Here is an 18,105-nt window from a genome sequence, read left to right as displayed (position 1 = left end):
TCGGACTCAATTAGATAAATAACTTGAAGGGGGTGACTGCGTCAAATTTTGGCCTTTGTGGGGTTCATACCAGCTGCGTCCCCGTCGCGAACCCTGGGTAATGCTAAGTGCTGGTGAAGCTTGATACTTTCAAAAATAAGTGCTTCACTAGACGTTGAATTTATATGAACACCTCATAATTGAAATTTCATAAATTGCTTTTAGAAGGGAAAGCGCTGAAAGGGAAGTCCCGCACATCTACATGAGCATCCACGTTATTAAGTGTGATGGCTCAAAGGAGGTTAAATTCATTTATTGCAACTAGGTTCCGACAAAATATACGTCAAATTACTTCAAGTTCAATATAAAAAAGTTAATATTTACCTATCAGTATCCAGAATGAGTAGGAGGTGCTATTCTACCTAATTACCCACATATTCATCATTCATCGTAAGCTTCCTCTTAAATGGCAAAATATTTGTCTGAGTACTCTCTTTATATACGCAAACGACAAAATACCCCGACAAATGGCCAACTTCAGAGGACAGTTTTGCCCCCAAAATCCACGTATTAGGCGATAAGAAAAAATACGTGTCCCTTAGTGTTGACTCCTGTATAATATATATAAGTTTCATCAAAATCGGAGGCGGACGCCTAGCTAGGGTTCCGCTTCCCCTAAATCCACGTATTAGCCGATAAGAAAAAATACGTGTCCCTTAGTTTTGACTCCTCTATAATATACATAAGTTTCATCAAAATCGGAGGCAGACAGCTAGCTCGGGTTCCTTGTCAGAAATGCAAAAAAAGGTATTCTGTCTTTTTGAATGCTCTTTCGAATGGAATTGGTCCCATGAAATTCCGAGCAATAGTTTTTTTTTAATTGGAAAAATAATTTTTCGCGGGGATAGTTCACCCCCTAAATTTCAACCCCTGGGGATGAATTTAATTCACATATGGGACATTCCATGTCAACTCAACCACCCTGGAATTTTTTGGTTCTCAGAATCTTGAATTAGCATGCTCCCAGTCAAGTACTACATGAGTACATACTTTCTCTAAATGTTCGCTGATTTAACATTAATTGTTTGGCCAGGACAAATAACAAAAGCTCAAATTTTTTAAAAATTATATCTTGCGAACAAATTGGCCGATTTTGATGAATAAAAAAAGATTTTTTTCGTTTTTTCATTTACTTTTGGAATAAAAATACGACAGTACCACGAGGAAGAATAATGAGTCATTTTTCAAGTTTTTTGTTATTGAAATCCTTCTGTTATGCAGGGGCCATTCGAAAATCGAATAATTTTTTTTTTCTTCGATAGATAATGATATTACTCCACTTTTTCGAGGTATTTCAAAATGGGATAGCCATATGGAGATGAGAAAATTTTTTTTCTCATGAAAAATTAGATTTTCCGAATTTTGTTCCTGAAAAATGATGAATGCCTCACGAAAGGATGAGCGTGCAATTTTTTGGCATAATTTGAAGATGAGATGCATAAGTAGTGATGGATAAAAAACGTTTTTTATAGAAAAACGTTGAATTGATTGATTATTAACAGCTCTATTTACGTAAAGGACAATGAGAATTCGCAAAGTAGCAAATATTTGATGAGTTTTCAGATCAACATGGAGTATATGTCTGTTTTAAGTTTGTAATTTGAAAGATAAACATTAAATTATAGAGAAAAAGCAATTTGAAATTGAACTTTTCTGAATCACAATGGCTATCTTAATGTACGTCGTCCATTTCGTTTTTTCGCTTTTGGAAAAACTCCGCCCGTAGACGCAGAAGAATATCTCTTAATCAATAATTCCTTTTCTCCCACAGGAATGAAGCCGTGATTTTTTTGTATCGCTGGAATCGCGCTTGCACTGGCGAATCTTGTTTTCAACCGTTCTTTCGATTCCTCGTGTTCCTGTTTAGTGTAAAAAAACATATCGAGATCCTTGAAATTATTCTTTGCCCACTGGAACAGACCATCTGGAGTGAGAATAGGTTCACCATTAGTAATTTGCAGACTTCTTCGTCTTGCTTCCCTCTTCAAGACTGCGCCTACGCCACCGCATGCCGTCTTTCCATGCGCGGTCGCATGATAGTGCCCCTCTGCTTCAACTCCAAAATAAATTTTATGCAACAAAAGATTAGCTATGTTATATGGATTCTTATAGTGCTATCCATCTGTAACATAGATCAATTTGTTCACGACAGCACAGACTTGTCTTATGTGTCGTATCAGAATCTGTTGCATTAAATGAACTGCAGTAGTATCGTGAACGAGACTGTCAGACAAGAGGACTAGACTTCTATGTCGAATATCATTGTCGTGGCAATAATAATACACCACAGGATGGACAGTGCATTGATCATTGTTGTAATGGAACAATTGACCCACGTCTTGAGCTACGAAAGAATAATTCTCCGAAAAATCGGCCTGCACTAGAATTTCACCCTCAATTAAATTTCCCTTTCGTTCTTTTACGAAAGCGTTTTAACGTGGATACGTCTATGTTTTCGTTTTGAAGGGCATTTTGTGCATAGGTAGATATTTACTAACGCCATCTGTTGGCGTATAGGGAAACTAAGTCGGTAAGTACAGAATTCACTTTACCGACTGTCATTAAACGTGGACTTGGATTGAAATGACGTTTATAGTGAGACAGATCTTTTTTTATTTTATCGAAATTATTGTTTAGAATTAGAAGATTAACAAAAGATCTCACCCGACGCGGCTTGGGTCAAGAGCTGTCGGGGCTCAAGGCGATTAGTTTTAAATAAAGTTAATATTTTGTTGGGCGCCAGTCCACTTTGACGAGGTAGACAACTCGATAGGTTTCAATTAATAATTTTAGAGAGAACAATAGACTCTAGACAAGGGGTAGGATCGACTTTGGAGACCTAATAGAATTAGAAAGACCAAGGAGAGAGAATATACAGAATCACGAGCTACTTACTGTTGCTGCCTCGGAAATCGACTCTCCTGGTGTAAGTTGACAATTAATAAATTTTACAAACACAGAGTTGAGAGACTAACTGTATTTGACAATTAATAAAGATAAAAGAAAATGGTGTATGGGAAAATCCAAAAATTATGATGAGAGAACTATATCTAGTGCCGCCCGACACGAGAGTGACGTGCTTCGATGCGTTCGGCACTCGTTGAGTATGGCCCACCGGGTGCGCAACTCAGTTGACGAAATTTCGTCGAGATGACCTGATTAGCTCTGTCCTTTGGGCTAGTCGGGCCAGTCCATTTTATTTGTTTAAATCCTTAAATGTAATTTCCTCGAGATTCCCGAGGCTGACGTTGGGGCAACTAATAATCGTGTTACAATAGTACGTCGCACGTGGTGATGAGTAGAGCAGACATACAGTAGAACTGGCGAAAGAGTTCCACTGGGAATTGTAGGTTATGCATCGAGCTCTCATTGTCCTATACTCCTCTCAGTGGAACAATCTCGCCAGTCCTACTGTACATGTAAACAAACATTCTCACGCTGCTCTCACATATTAAAAACGGTTCCCTTGAGACTGTTTAATTTTCTAATTTCCCGAGTATCTATGTAACACAGACGTATCCACGCAAAACTTACGGCAGTATCAGCGATACAGCCAACCAGGATTTTTATTGTATGGCAATGAAATGATGAGATTTCAATACTTTCAATCTCTCACAAACTATATAAACAAATTCATACACTGGAATTCTCTGGGTCTGTAATGTTGTTCTATCCACAGATTGCCAAGTCCTGAATTCTACAGTTTCAATCACAGCATCGTGGAGGAGTTCGTTCAGCTCGAGCGATAATCCTTCAACTCCAGGCCAGTTTTTACACTCATGTAACCAGGAACACTAGGGAGGTGTTCCCCTCCGATTTCGATGAAACTCATATATGTTGTAGAGGACTCGAAACTAAACGACAAGTATTTTTTGATCACTTTTGGGGGTGATTTTTCAATTCCACCTATAAGAAGGGAATTTTGTTAAATGTTCATTATGGGAATAAATAGCTTGTGAGGAATTATGAAAATCACAATTGATAGTTCCTCCGGGGGTTGAAATTTGGGGGGTAAACTACCCCTGTAAAGACTTCATTTTTCAAAAAAAAAAAAAAACTATGATTCAGAATTTTATGAAACCAACTGCGTTGGATGGAACATGGAAAAATGCGAAATACCTGTTTTTGGTTTTTCCCCTGAACTGGAGTTTTCTAGGGTGAAAAAAATAATTTCCCGGCAACATCATCCACCAAGGTGGTGGGGTTATTTATTCAATTTATCCAACTGATGAATAACTGGGGAGGAATTATGGAAATCACAATCACTACTCACTCTGAGGTTTCAAATTTGGGGGTTAACTACCCTCATGAAAATTGTGTCTTCACTTCTGTCTTCACTTGTGTCACTTTCGGAAAAAAAAAATATTGTTCAAATTTGCATAAAACCAATAATATTAAAAAAAAACATGACAGAATGCAGCTAGGGGCCGGATAGCCCAGCAGGAAGAGCACCTGATGCAAAAAAAAATGCGGAAACTAGTTTTTCATTTTTTTGCTCGAAACTAGAATTTTCAGAGGCGCAAGTTTGATTTTGTCGAAAACTATGAATTATTCAAAATATATTGTAACGTGTTATTTTCGTTACAAATCATTTCATGGTTTTTTGTAGACCTTCGCGTGATTTTTGGGGTTTTAGATTGGTTGCCACCAGACTTGAAGTCAAACCTACCATTCAACGAGAGTCATTTTTTTTAGAGTTAATTTTGTATGACTGATTATTTTGTTTTGTATTTGAATTTTGTACGAAATCACACGCTCAATGATTGAAGGACTTGTTGGACTACGAGGGACGTCGAGGGATGATTGGCATGAACGTCAATTCCCATTTGAATTCGATAGAACCTGGAGTATCTATCGAGTCACGTAAAGCTTCGAACGTTGATCGTGAGAGTATGGCGCTGAGAGGACCTTCGTTGCAGAACAGATGAACGAGTGGCGAGTCTACATTAGAGAGGGACTGCTAAATTATCGAGGCCTGGACGTGCCGATGAAATACTATGATTTATTGATTCAAGATGAATTAAATGATTGGAGGTAGCCGGAAGGGCTTCGAGACTATTTATGATTTGATGACATTATTTGAATTGTAATTGGAATTATGGTCTAGTTGGAATAATTAATTTATTCAACTGATTTGGTCATGCGCAGGCGCAAAGTTAGTAGCGCGCAGGCGTGAGATTTTGGGTCCAATCATAATTGAGAGTAATGGTCGTATTGCGGGGGCCAATGAAATTAATTGCCGCGCAATTGATGATCGCGTCGACACCTGTCATAGTCGAGCGATCACTTCTGTTCTGGTGGTGACGGCGTGCACGTGTTTCGCACGCCTGTCGAAATTTTTGTGTCCGACGCCATTTCAGAAGCCATGTTGGGCTTTGGCGTCCTTTGGGTATTTCTCCGGGTTTCCTTGGAATTTCTGGAAGTCACTGGGACGTTTTGAGACCTGCCATGCAGCCGGGAGTTCTTTGGGATTTTCGTCTGGACCTCGGTGAGCGTGGTGATTAAACATTTTGGTATTTTGTGAGAGCAAAATCGAGTCCAAAGGTTCGGCGTTTCGCACGCCTTTGACGACTCTGTTTGATAGTGACGAGATTTTATTAAGGATGGGCGATGTTTGAAAAAAAAATCGATTTTTAAAAAATCGATGTTTTGAAAAACATCGATGTTGTACATCGATTTTTTTTTAAAACATCGATTATTTAAAAAAATCGATGTTTTTTCTCATAGAACGTAAAAAAAAAAATAAACGAAAATTTTCATTTAATTTTGTATTTATTGTATTTATTAATAGAATCAACATATTTGTAGATTGAATTATTGGATGATTTGTGGAAAAACAAAATGGTGAATCATTTTTCATTTTTTTCCCCATTACTTGTTTACCTTATTTTTTCTTACCGAATGCTAATCATTAGCGTTTTGTCTCTGGAATTGAACTCCATTGAATCTCCATCACATTTCTAGAAATATATTCTTCATTAATTTTTGAATCCCAGCTTTTAATTCTCTTACTTGACTAAGCTTCTTCCCGCGGTCCCCACGAAGCGTGCGACTCACCTCTACCCATTCCCGCGCCGAGAAAACAAGTAGAAATAATAATCAGGTTGGAGGGTTAAGGGGATGGAAAATAAGTGGAGAAAGAGACGAGAAACATAGAATTTTAAATCGCAAGAAAAATCATATCAAACATTTACATACATATGCAGATTTGAATATTCTAAATATCCATCGAACACGTACACCTTAAACCTATGCATTTTCTCGAACCAGGATATTTTGTTATCACATGTGGAAAGACCCCGAAAATAACTACTTCAGTCATTACTTAAATTATTTCAGTCGCTGAAGTCTTTTACTAGGAATATAAGTGTCACATTTCATAGTATCATTCATTCTTATCGTTACCATCGTATTTTTCATCAACAAGCGTGTTTCACAGCCAAACATTTCTGCCAAAAGATTATCATGCTCATCACCACACCTCTGATACTTTTACATTTCACATTAAACCTTCTACCTACAGTCCCCATTCTTCGCGGTTCAGACTTCCCAAGAAAAGTAATTTATTCAAATTCTCACCAGTCAATCTTGAGCGATCGTCATCTTTTATTTTCCCAGCCTGGGAGAAAATCCTTTCAGAAGGAACAGATGTTGCGATGATGCTGAGATATTTGATGGCTATAGGATACAGCGTTGCATAAGCAGGCTTCAATTTCTCCCATTCCTGGAATGGATCCTCCTCACGAGAAATCACTTTGCCCTTTAGATACTGACGTAGTTCAGAGTGATATCCCTGGTCCTCCTCTTCAGGAGCTTGTTTTGCCACCAGTTCGTCATGAAGATCCCACAAGCTTGGAGCCATTCTTCGAATGTTCACTTCTACATTTTCTTTGCTCTTAAGATTCTCCTGTTTCGACGCATCCTTCAATAATTTATCGATTCTCTGGAGATGAGTAGTGACTGCCAGTGGTTTTTCGAAGGCAACTTTTTTGAATCTTGGATCCAATAGCGTGGCTTGCCCTAGCAACGGCATCAACTCCACGTCTCTGAATTTGTCCATTATCCGAGTCAGAAGGGCCTCCTGGAACTGTTTTGCAGGTCCTGTTTCTGGAGACAGTTTCTTGATGACACTGACAATCCCACGAACTAGAGGAATCACGACGCTGCATGTAGCGTATCTACTACCACTGATATTAATGATCCCAGACTCAATTGGTTCCATGAGTTGAACCAAATCCTTCAATATTGCTATCTCTTCTTTACTCAACATATCTGGACTATTTTTACATNTAGAAATTCTATGATGAGCGGCAGCCCACAGGCGGCATTGTTAATATTCAAATATTAAATATTTAATTAAAAAAATTAACGGGATTTGTTTAATTAATGGCTTCAAAAACATCGATGTTTGGGAGAAAACATCGAAAAATCGATTAATCGGCTGTTGGAAACATCGAATGAAAAACATCGATGTCTTCGACAGAAAAATCGATGTTTTCGATTAATCGAAAAACATCGCCCATCCCTAGATTTTATCCGCCCAGTGAACAGTTTTCCTTTGAATCTTGTAGTTATTTTGTTTTCGTTAAAAACTCTCATTCGTTAGAGATATTAGTTCCTTCGGGATTTTAGAATTTTGATTTCAGTTTTTTTTTGGTTCAGAATTTTGTACGTTAGATTCATCCATTCTGTGAACCATTGAGGTTTCGTAACCCTGGAGATTTTGAAGTATTTAATTTCGGTTACGATTGGATTCTCGTTGGATGGAATTTAACTTGGATAATTTCAAAGGACATTGAACGTGGGTTACTGTGTGTCTCGTGACCTTGCTTCGTTTCGCTGGCCTGAGGTCTTGAGTTTTCGTATTCGTTTCGGACAGCTAGCTTTACTTGTCACGGAGACTAATTTTTGGGTTTCGTTCATTCAGTGTCGTTCAATCTACATGAGTATTGACGATATTTCGATTCTGATTTTTTTTATGATTCTTTTGACATTGTTTTTGACTTTTGATTTGTTTTTTTTTACTTTTGGATAATTAGATCTCTCAATTTGATTATCAGAATTGGTTTTGATTAATTTGACTAAGTGTGCACTTTCTGATTTTTGTTAAAAGCATCTTTTATTATTTTGATGATGGTACAGTTATTCAATTTTGGAGTCATATGATCATTGATCGGTTGAAACAACCAAATAGGGGGTTTTCAATTAATTAATCTTGAAATGTATCGAGTCGTTTAAATTTTATTAAATACTGTGATTTTTCCCCCGCAATTCTGAATTTAATTTATTTGTTTTGTTACACGTCTCTTCGTCTGGAGCTAGCGGGAGACCGTTTCGAGCTTAGGGCTAGTTTGATTTTGTTTCTTTCGTTCCAGTGCTCGTTCTGGTAAAAACTATCTGGCGCTCAACTTTTTGTCGTTGTAGTTTCTACGTGAGTGCCAGAGGGCTGCGTATTGGACCGAGGGGTTTATTAGGGAACATAATTAGTACAGAAATGATAGTCATAAAAAAATGGTGTATGCAGAGAGACTTTCTGCACCACGAGCATCTAACTACCGCAACATTAGAACAACCATCAACTTCACATTTTGGATTAGAAGATTGTCCAAACGCAAAATCGACAGGATTATCAAATTCCTCTGGTTTTTTTTAGCGATGTAGCCACTCTGTAACCAAGCGTAACGAAATAGGTTTTGATACCTCGGTGATGATAATTGATTATGGAGTAAAGATTGCAATTTGATCACATTATTCCGCGCATGCAAATTAATATCATGATTTAAGAGAACAACCGTATCTGAAAAATCACGGACGTAATTTTTCCAAATCCTGAAGCCGTACACATCAAGAGGTTGAATTTTTCCGGTAGTTCCTTTGGGGATTAACATAGTTAATAATTCTTTATTCCGAGGAGTTGTTTGCTCTATCACTTGAGAGCAATGTCCACTCCATGAATCCCAGCATCGATAGCATTTTTCATATTTTTCAACGTGTACTCTGATATTCGTTTCAACTTTTCCATATAAGTTCCTCCTTTATTGACTTGATGTGGCCAACGACGTAATTGCTGGACCGATTTCACTCTTTTGAATTTATTGGAAACAGCTTTTATAGACAGATTTTTCTTTGTTTTTGCACTCTTCCAGTATTCGACTGCTCTTTTTTTATAGTCATAATCTACAAGTTCGTCATCCTCTAAACAACTATCAGATGATTCTTTATGATGTGGTTGGAATTCTGTATCCTCAATTGGTATCATTTCGATGTTTTTGCATTGCTCTTGGAAATCAAGAGTTGATTCTTGAATAATTTCCACCCCATTATATTCCTCCATAGTTCGTTGCAATATATTCTCGAAATGAGTTGCCAATTCTCGTTCTTCATTAGTCACAGGGGTTTCGCCAAGATTCAGCACTTCAAATGTTGCCATGAGGATCTTAATAACGTTTATAGGATTGAATCTCATGATGGAAAGAATTCGGAATATACGATTAACAAGAGACAGTTTTGCCGTGATGTGTTTACGTAAACTGAACGCTGCGCAAAATGGAAGTGAATAATATTCAGGGTTATCAATAATACATGATTACTGCATGATGGATTACCTATTTTTGGATATAGGTGACGCGTGCACGGCTATTTGCATTTTGTTTGGATTTATTATCGCTTTCAGCAGTGTGTTATCATCACATATATACTATAATAATGAAGTCTCTTAGAACCATTACCCCGGTTCCTCCGACATATGAAAAAAACAAGTTCAATCATTCGTTGAACGATATGGAAAAATTCCGATTATTTAGCAAATTTTTTTTCGTACTCGTCACCTTTTTCTTCAAATATAACCACCCTGTTGCTGTACCTGAAGAAAAAGGAAATTTTTTTCCAGAGAATCTTTTCTTTGATCTATTTTTATCGTTATTCGTTTATCGCCGAATTTTGGAAAAATATCATTTTCACGTGCGGATTATTGAAATCAAAATTGAGGCTTGGGATATCTGGAATCCAATTTTATTCTTTCATAAAAAGGAATACTGTATTATTTCATATCTCTTCCGATGCAATCATTTCCGTGAAAGCCAATAGTTCTTTGATAAAAAAATATTATTTCGCGGGGGTAATCACCCCGTCAACTTCAACCCCGAGAGGAACTATTATTGGATATTCTCACGATTTCTCATAAGCTATACATTACCTCAATGGAATGAATAAATAACCCCACCACCTTGGTGGATGATGTTGCCAGGAAATTATTTTTTTCACCCTAGAAAACTCCAGTTCTGGGGAAAAACAAAAATAGGCATTCCGCATTTTTCCATGTTCCATCCAACGCAGTTGGTTCCATAAAATTCTGAATAGTTTTTTTTTTTTTAAATGAAGTCTTTACAGATGTAGTTTATCCTCCAAATTTCAACCCCCGGAGGAACTATCAATTGTGATTTTCATAATTCCTCACGGGCTATTTATTCCCATAATGAACATTTACGAAAATTCTCTTCTTATAGGTGGAATTGAAAAATCACCCCCAAAAGTGNCTTTTATAGACAGATTTTTCTTTGTTTTTGCACTCTTCCAGTATTCGACTGCTCTTTTTTTATAGTCATAATCTACAAGTTCGTCATCCTCTAAACAACTATCAGATGATTCTTTATGATGNGGCATTCAGGCATTAGGGCACATGAGTCTTGCAAGACAGTCTTTATAGTCGGTAAGGGGACATGATGAGTTTTTAGTGTGAGTAGAAATGTTGATTGTATCCAACATCAGCTTACAATTTTGATGATAGGTACAGACACATACCACGTGCGTACCACTCGCTCCTGCCAATACACAGTATTTCGGCTTCAATTCCGCAAACTTGCTGAATTCAACCGGAGAGTCTGGATAAGCAATTTTATATTTCTCATGAAGATCATTCAAGTTCTCGAGNCATTTTTGGATATAGGTGACGCGTGCGCGGCTATTTGCATTTTGTTTGGATTTATTATCGCTTTCAGCAGTGTGTTATCATCACATATATACTATAATAATGAAGTCTCTTAGAACCATTACCCCGGTTCCTCCGACACATGAAAAAAACAAGTTCAATCATTCGTTGAACGATATGGAAAAATTCCGATTATTTAGCAAATTTCTTTTCGTACTCGTCACTGCTTTTTCTTCAAATATAACCAGCCTATTGCTGTAACTGAAAAAAAAGGAAATTTTTTTCCAAAGAATCTTTTCTTTGATCTATTTTTATCGTTATTCGTTTATCGCCGAATTTTGGAAAAATATCATTTTCACGTGCGGATTATTGAAATCAAAATTGAGGCTTGGGATATCTGGAATCCAATTTTATTCTTTCATAAAAAGGAATACTGTATTATTTCATATCTCTTCCGATGCAATCATTTCCGTGAAAGCCAATAGTTCTTTGATAAAAAAATATTATTTCGCGGGGGTAATCACCCCGTCAACTTCAACCCCGAGAGGAACTATTATTGGATATTCTCACGATTTCTCATAAGCTATACATTACCTCAATGGAATGAATAAATAACCCCACCACCTTGGTGGATGATGTTGCCAGGAAATTATTTTTTTCACCCTAGAAAACTCCAGTTCTGGGGAAAAACAAAAATAGGCATTCCGCATTTTTCCATGTTCCATCCAACGCAGTTGGTTCCATAAAATTCTGAATAGTTTTTTTTTTTTTAAATGAAGTCTTTACAGATGTAGTTTATCCTCCAAATTTCAACCCCCGGAGGAACTATCAATTGTGATTTTCATAATTCCTCACGGGCTATTTATTCCCATAATGAACATTTACGAAAATTCTCTTCTTATAGGTGGAATTGAAAAATCACCCCCAAAAGTGGTCACCTTCTGACCATGGTTTCCCCCCTTAAAACTGTGTATCCGCCGATAAAAAAAAATACGTGTCGCTTAGTTTCGAGTCCTCTACAACATATATGAGTTTCATCGAAATCGGAGGGGAACACCTCCCTAGTGTTCCTTGTAAGTGGCATTCAGGCATTAGGGCACATGAGTCTTGCAAGACAGTCTTTATAGTCGGTAAGGGGACATGATGAGTTTTTAGTGTGAGTAGAAATGTTGATTGTATCCAACATCAGCTTACAATTTTGATGATAGGTACAGACACATACCACGTGCGTACCACTCGCTCCTGCCAATACACAGTATTTCGGCTTCAATTCCGCAAACTTGCTGAATTCAACCGGAGAGTCTGGATAAGCAATTTTATATTTCTCATGAAGATCATTCAAGTTCTCGAGGACCATCCGCTTCTGCATTATTTTCTTCACATCGTTGATTCTGACTGACACTTTCACACAAAAAAAAAACGCGGATTCCAGAATCCATGGACCAGGGCCAAACAAACCTGATTCTCAGGTATGTGAGGTGAAACTGAACACTCAAATTAAGAATGTGGTTGATTATCTTTGACACTCAGGAGGACAGCGGAATAAGTTAATCAATTATTTATTAATTATTATTATTCGTCCCCAGTCAACTTCCAATTTAAACCCACCCCCCACCTCGTAAGCTACACCCCGAAAAAGGTTTCAACAAAAAAGCCCTCGGGCTTAGCAAGTATGATTTATCCCCTTTTGTTGCTTGATACAGCATGATAGATATACTTTGTTAATTAATTATTTATTATTATAATCCATTTCCCCAGGCCAATTTTCAATGGGACGCCCTTCTAATGCCCTATGCCTCGAAACTGTCCCTCGAAAAAAAATTCAAGCCTCGCGGTCTTTGCATATGCGCTCCACCCCCTTTTTGTTGAAATCGAACATCCATCAATTAAAAATAAATTATTACTTGTTTTCCCCAAGCTATTTTCTATTTTGAGTTGTCCCCCTCATCACAAACTTATGCCCAAAAAAATGGGACCCATACCAATGGGACCCATTGCTAATCCTCCATAATTTCGCTTCCAACCGAGGGTATTTTCTAGCCTCGTGATGGGACGCTAAACTGGCCGTACAGTCCCCTCCAAAAACTGGTGCTATTTCTGCTGGCCTTGCGTCTGCTAACTTCAGCATCATGTTGAATAAGAAGGAAAGGATAGGATGGGGGTCTCACGACAACATTCAAGTGATTCTAGGGTCAATCTCTTTGGTCGTGGAGATGCCAAAGATCATTTCAACAATGTTATAGCAACCCAGGGTTTATTTCTGGGCACAGTCTTGATCCCACAGTGGTATATTTTATTGTTGAACGTGTTGTAAATGTTATTAAATAAGAAGAAGGGTGAGAAAGGGGGTCTCATGACATTATATAAGTGATTCTCGGTCAATTTTTCATCGATGATTTTAGATTTCATCGATCGCTTTAGAAGATGCAAACGATCATTTTAACAATGTTATAGCAACCCTGGATTCAACTCTGGACACAGTCTTGATCTCAGAGTTGAATATTTTATTGTTGAGCGTGTTGTAAATGTTGTTGAATAAGGAAGGGGCGAGTAGGGGTTTCATGACATTATTCGAGTGATTCTAGGGCAATTTGTCATCCATGGGAGATGCCAAAGGTCATTTCAACAATGTTATAGCAACCCTGGGTGTCACTCTGGACGCAGGCTCAATCCCAGAGTTGTATATTTTATTGTTAATCACGTTGTTGATGGGCTTAAATGAAAGAGATGTCGAGGAAGTAGGTCGCATTACATTATTCAAGTGATTCTACGTCAATTTTTCATCTAGAGGAGATGCCAAACGTGATTTCAACAATGTTATAGCAATCCTGGGTTTAACTCTGGATACAGTCTTGATCCCAGAGTTCTATATTTTATTGTTGTCCGTGTTGTGAATGTTGTTAAATAAGAAGGTGGGAGTAGATTTCATGACATTATTGAAGTGATTCTAGGGTCAATAGCTAATCTAGGGGGAATGCCTCAGGTCATTTCAACAATGGTATAGCAACACTGTGTTCAACTCTGGGCACAGTCTTACCCCACTGTGCAAAACTCTATATCACTCTGGGATTAAGACTGTGCTCAAAGTTGCATCCAGTGGTGCTATAACATTGTTGAAATGACGGTTGGCATCTCCCCTAGATACAAAATTGATCTAGAATCATTTGAATAATATCATGAGAGCCCCTTCCTCCCTGCTCCTTCTTATTTAACAACATTCACAACACGTTCAACAAAAAAATATACAACTTTTTGATCAGGATTGTGTCCAGAGTTGAACCCTGTGTTGCTACAACATTCTGAAATGGCATTGCCCCTAGATTAGGGATTGACTCTAGAATCACTTTAATAATGTCATGAAATCCCCTCCCTTCCCTCTCCTTTTGATACAACCACATAAACAACTTGTTGAACAATAAAATATACAACTCTGGAATCAAGACTATGTCCAGAGCTAAACTCATGGTTTCTATAACATTGTTGAAATGACCGTTGGCATCCTCCCTAGATGAAAAATTGACCTAAAATCAATTGAATTATGTCATAAAACCCTTCCCTCCCGCTTTCTTTTATTTAACCACTTCAACAAATCGTTTAACAATAAAATATACAACTCTGGGATTAAGACTATGTCCAGAGCTGAACCCAGGGCTGCTATAACATTGTTGAAATGACCATTGGCATATTTCCGGGATGAGAATTTGACCATAGAATCACCTGAATAATGTTTTCAGGCCCCCTCCCTATCTCCCAACTCTTTAACAACATTTATAACGTTGAAGAATAAAATTTACAAATCTGGGTCCCACGCTGGGTCCAGAGTTTGTCCGACTTTCGGTTTCTAACGTCAACTCTGGGTTTCCGCCGAACCCAGACTGGGTTTGTAGAGATGCCACAGACAGGGGAACTCTGGGTCAAGCCTGGTTGTGAACCATCAGGGAATAGTGAGCTGGGAGTGAGTAAGGACAGTATATAGTAATTGGTGATTATCACGAGTCAGACGATTTATCCTGAATGATAATGGATTATTTGCCGTTCATGTTGAAGTATGTGGATGCGATAATAGAAAAAGCCGGAAAACCAGACATCACTTTGAATGAATAAACTACTGAATCTGTCAGTTTTGAAATCAGCATGTTTATTTAAAAATTCCACCATCAAATTTTTTTGTTCGCAGCTCATAATTTCTTGAGATTTCTCCTTTTCCCCTTCTTTATTGATTTTGTTTCTTACGTCTCCTGGTATTTTATTACTTTTTTGTCGATAAAAGAAATTGTGCTACACAAATTCGTAATAATTATGACATGAATTAATCATAAATTTGGAAGAAAGAGATGACTAACGAGCCAAACATTGCATATTGGGGTCAATCGTTCGATTTGGCAGCATTCGAATGCTATTGCGAACGAGCGCAGGAGTGATGGCGTGAGCGAACGCTGCTTAACGTGTACGTAACGTATACACAGTTGCATATACAAGTCTCATTCACCGATTCGAGAATCGTGTTCCTAGTCCCTTTCCAGACAAAGACGGTTCGGCAGACGATAATTTTTTCTGCAGGTTTCATTTCAGTATTTAAGATCGTCGTAAAAGCACTGGACGAGACGGACATTTGTCTCTGAACAAAAATTCGATAACTTTCTTTTCTATTGTTCTCCCTAATGGCGGTACTGAAATTTTTTTAGTCTCCAAAGGATAGTTATTGGGTGTGTGAATATGACTCCGCCCTTTTTTGTTCAAATAAAACACATTTGCTTGTTTGGAAAATTAAAGAAAAGTTTATTGAAAGGATGCTCCATCTGCAGCTACAACCTTCGCCCATCTTTCAGGTAATTTACGTATTCCTTGCCTGAAGAAATGCTGGTCTTTTGAGCTGATTCAATTATCAAGCCAAATTTTGATATTTTCGTATGAAGTGAACCGTTCTCCCGTAAGATCTGACTGCAGTGTTCGGAATAAGTGGTAATCCGAAGGAGCTATGTCTGGCGAATATGGCGGGTGGAGTAGCACTTCCCAGTCCTGTCCATCTAAATATCTTTTCACAACTTGGGCGGTATGCGATTTAGCATTGTCATGTTGAAGAATTAATTTACTGTGCCTATTCACCCATTCTGGTCGTTTGCCTTCTATGGCTCGCTTCAAATGCATTAGTTGTCGTCGGTAAACTTCTCCATTAATAGTTTGAGAGGGTTGGAGCAACTCATAATATACAACACCTCTCTGATCCCACCAAATGCAGAGCACAACCTTGGCACTGTGAATATTTCTTTTTGGCGTTTAGGATTCTCATAATATATCCATTTTTCATCTCCTGTGACTATTCGATGCAAAAATCCTTTTCTTTGTTGTCTTTAAAGTAGCATTTTATACATTGTTTTTTGATGTTCCATGTCTCTTTCTATCAATTCATATGGAACCCAGTTACCAACTTTTTGAACCATTCCCATTGCTTTTAAACGTTTTGCAACAGGTGATCGTTCAACATTCAATGCCGCAGCCAATTCTGATTGAATTTGGCAAGAATCCTCCGCCAATAATGCCTCCAATTCAGCATCTTCAAATTTTTTTGGTGGTTTTCCATGTTCTCTGGCCTCAGTGCCAAAATCATTATTTTGAAATCGTCGAAACCATTCCTTGCAAGTTATATTAGATGGAGCATGCTCACCGTAAATCTCCATAAGCAAACGATGAGTTTCCGCTACACTTTTCTTAGCAATATAATAGTGTAATAATACTACCCATAAATGATGTTTACTTGGAACGAAAACCGACATTGTCACGGAGGTAAAAACACTGGCTGCTTACATTTCAACCAAATGTGACGTAGGGCGTTTGACAGCTGACATAAAGTACTCTCGAATACAAGTGTTGCCATTTATTAGTGCACGTAAGCAATGCTAAAAACGACATCTGTTGGGAAAGGGCGGAGTCATATTCACACACCTAATAGATAATCCCCCAAGAACTGTTCCCCAGAGAGGTCTGCAAGCGCAGGAGACATGCTGAAAACTACCAAATTGAGCAGGATTTCAGTTTTCTTTCTCGACAACAAATTGTTTGTTCTGAAAAAAAAGTTATCGTATCCTTTGCTTTCCTCCTATAAAGTTGACGGGTTTGAAGCAGTTAGTTTAGGTAATGTAACCTGCAGGGTTCGGGAGTAATCATTACTTTTGTAATATTTTTAGCTCTAATTACAATTACACCGTCAATTTTTTAATTGAGATTCTTTATTTTTTGATTACTTTATTAATCTGTAATTGAAATTAAAAATTCAGTGATAACCAACTAATCGTCAATTGCCATGAAACGAATTACCATTGATTAGGTAACCAATAATGAGAAACCCAAAAATTTTCACTACTTCATCAATCATCAATATGAATTAGCATACTATTCAAATTTCCATTAATCATTAATGACGATGAGAGATTCATCAATCACTGAATAATGAGAAATTGTGCATAAGAATTGTTGAATTTTTTATTATTCATCAATTTGAATGAGGAATTTATCGATTTCCGATCTTCCATTGAATTAATATCAAACGATTATTCAATTATTTTTTCATTCGAAGATAGAGTTATTCATTTACAGAATTATTCATCAGTCGTGTTTGAAAAAATTCGATTACTCAATCAATGCTCAACTTCAACTTTCAATTACTCAATTGCTCATCGAATGAATATCGAAAATGTTTTAGTTTTTGATTATCGATTTATTTTGTCATTAGATGTTACAATTAGTTATTTCTTTATTTGAGAAAAAAATCGTTCAAAATTAATCAAACCGACGATTAATTTTATACCAAAATACACTTAATTTTAGAAAAAGTATTTTCTAAAACCTAGAAAATTTTATCAATTTTTGAGGGGGGATTGTACAAAGAGGAGGCTTCATGTAAGAGAGGATTGTTCATGGGGGTAGTGATATCCGGAGGGGTCTTATAGTCGAGGGGATTTTATTGAATGGGGGTTTTATCAATGGGTAGAGGGTTTTACATAAGGGGGTCTAGATGCGGGGCATGAAAAGGGTGGATTTATATCAGGAGTCATATATATTATTTACTGGAAAAATGTTGGGGAGAGGGGGACATTGTGTATAGAAAATTTGTGGGGGGCGGCAAGGCGGGGGGGGGGGGG

The 18,105-nt window shown here is 37.5% G+C and overlaps 2 protein-coding genes across 7 annotated transcripts in view; both read right to left on the bottom strand.

The window, feature by feature from the left end:
* LOC107041980 (MAGUK p55 subfamily member 7) overlaps positions 1 to 18,105 on the bottom strand; it is a gene marked incomplete at its 5' end in the record, with an annotated part of 338,456 nt that overhangs the window by 170,023 nt on the left and 150,328 nt on the right.
* LOC107041982 (zinc finger BED domain-containing protein 4-like) lies at positions 6,484 to 7,320 on the bottom strand. Its single transcript, XM_015262824.1, has one exon. The coding sequence runs from the start codon at positions 7,307 to 7,309 to the stop codon at positions 6,557 to 6,559; it is 753 nt and encodes a 250-aa protein (XP_015118310.1). The 5' UTR covers positions 7,310 to 7,320; the 3' UTR covers positions 6,484 to 6,556.

The sequence above is a fragment of the Diachasma alloeum genome, unplaced genomic scaffold, assembly GCF_001412515.2.
Source record: "Diachasma alloeum isolate Michigan unplaced genomic scaffold, Dall2.0 Dall_scaffold_00397, whole genome shotgun sequence".
Lineage (NCBI taxonomy): Eukaryota > Metazoa > Arthropoda > Insecta > Hymenoptera > Braconidae > Diachasma > Diachasma alloeum.
The sequence above is the reverse complement of the archived record's forward strand: the minus strand, read 5'-3'. Positions and strand labels throughout refer to the sequence as shown.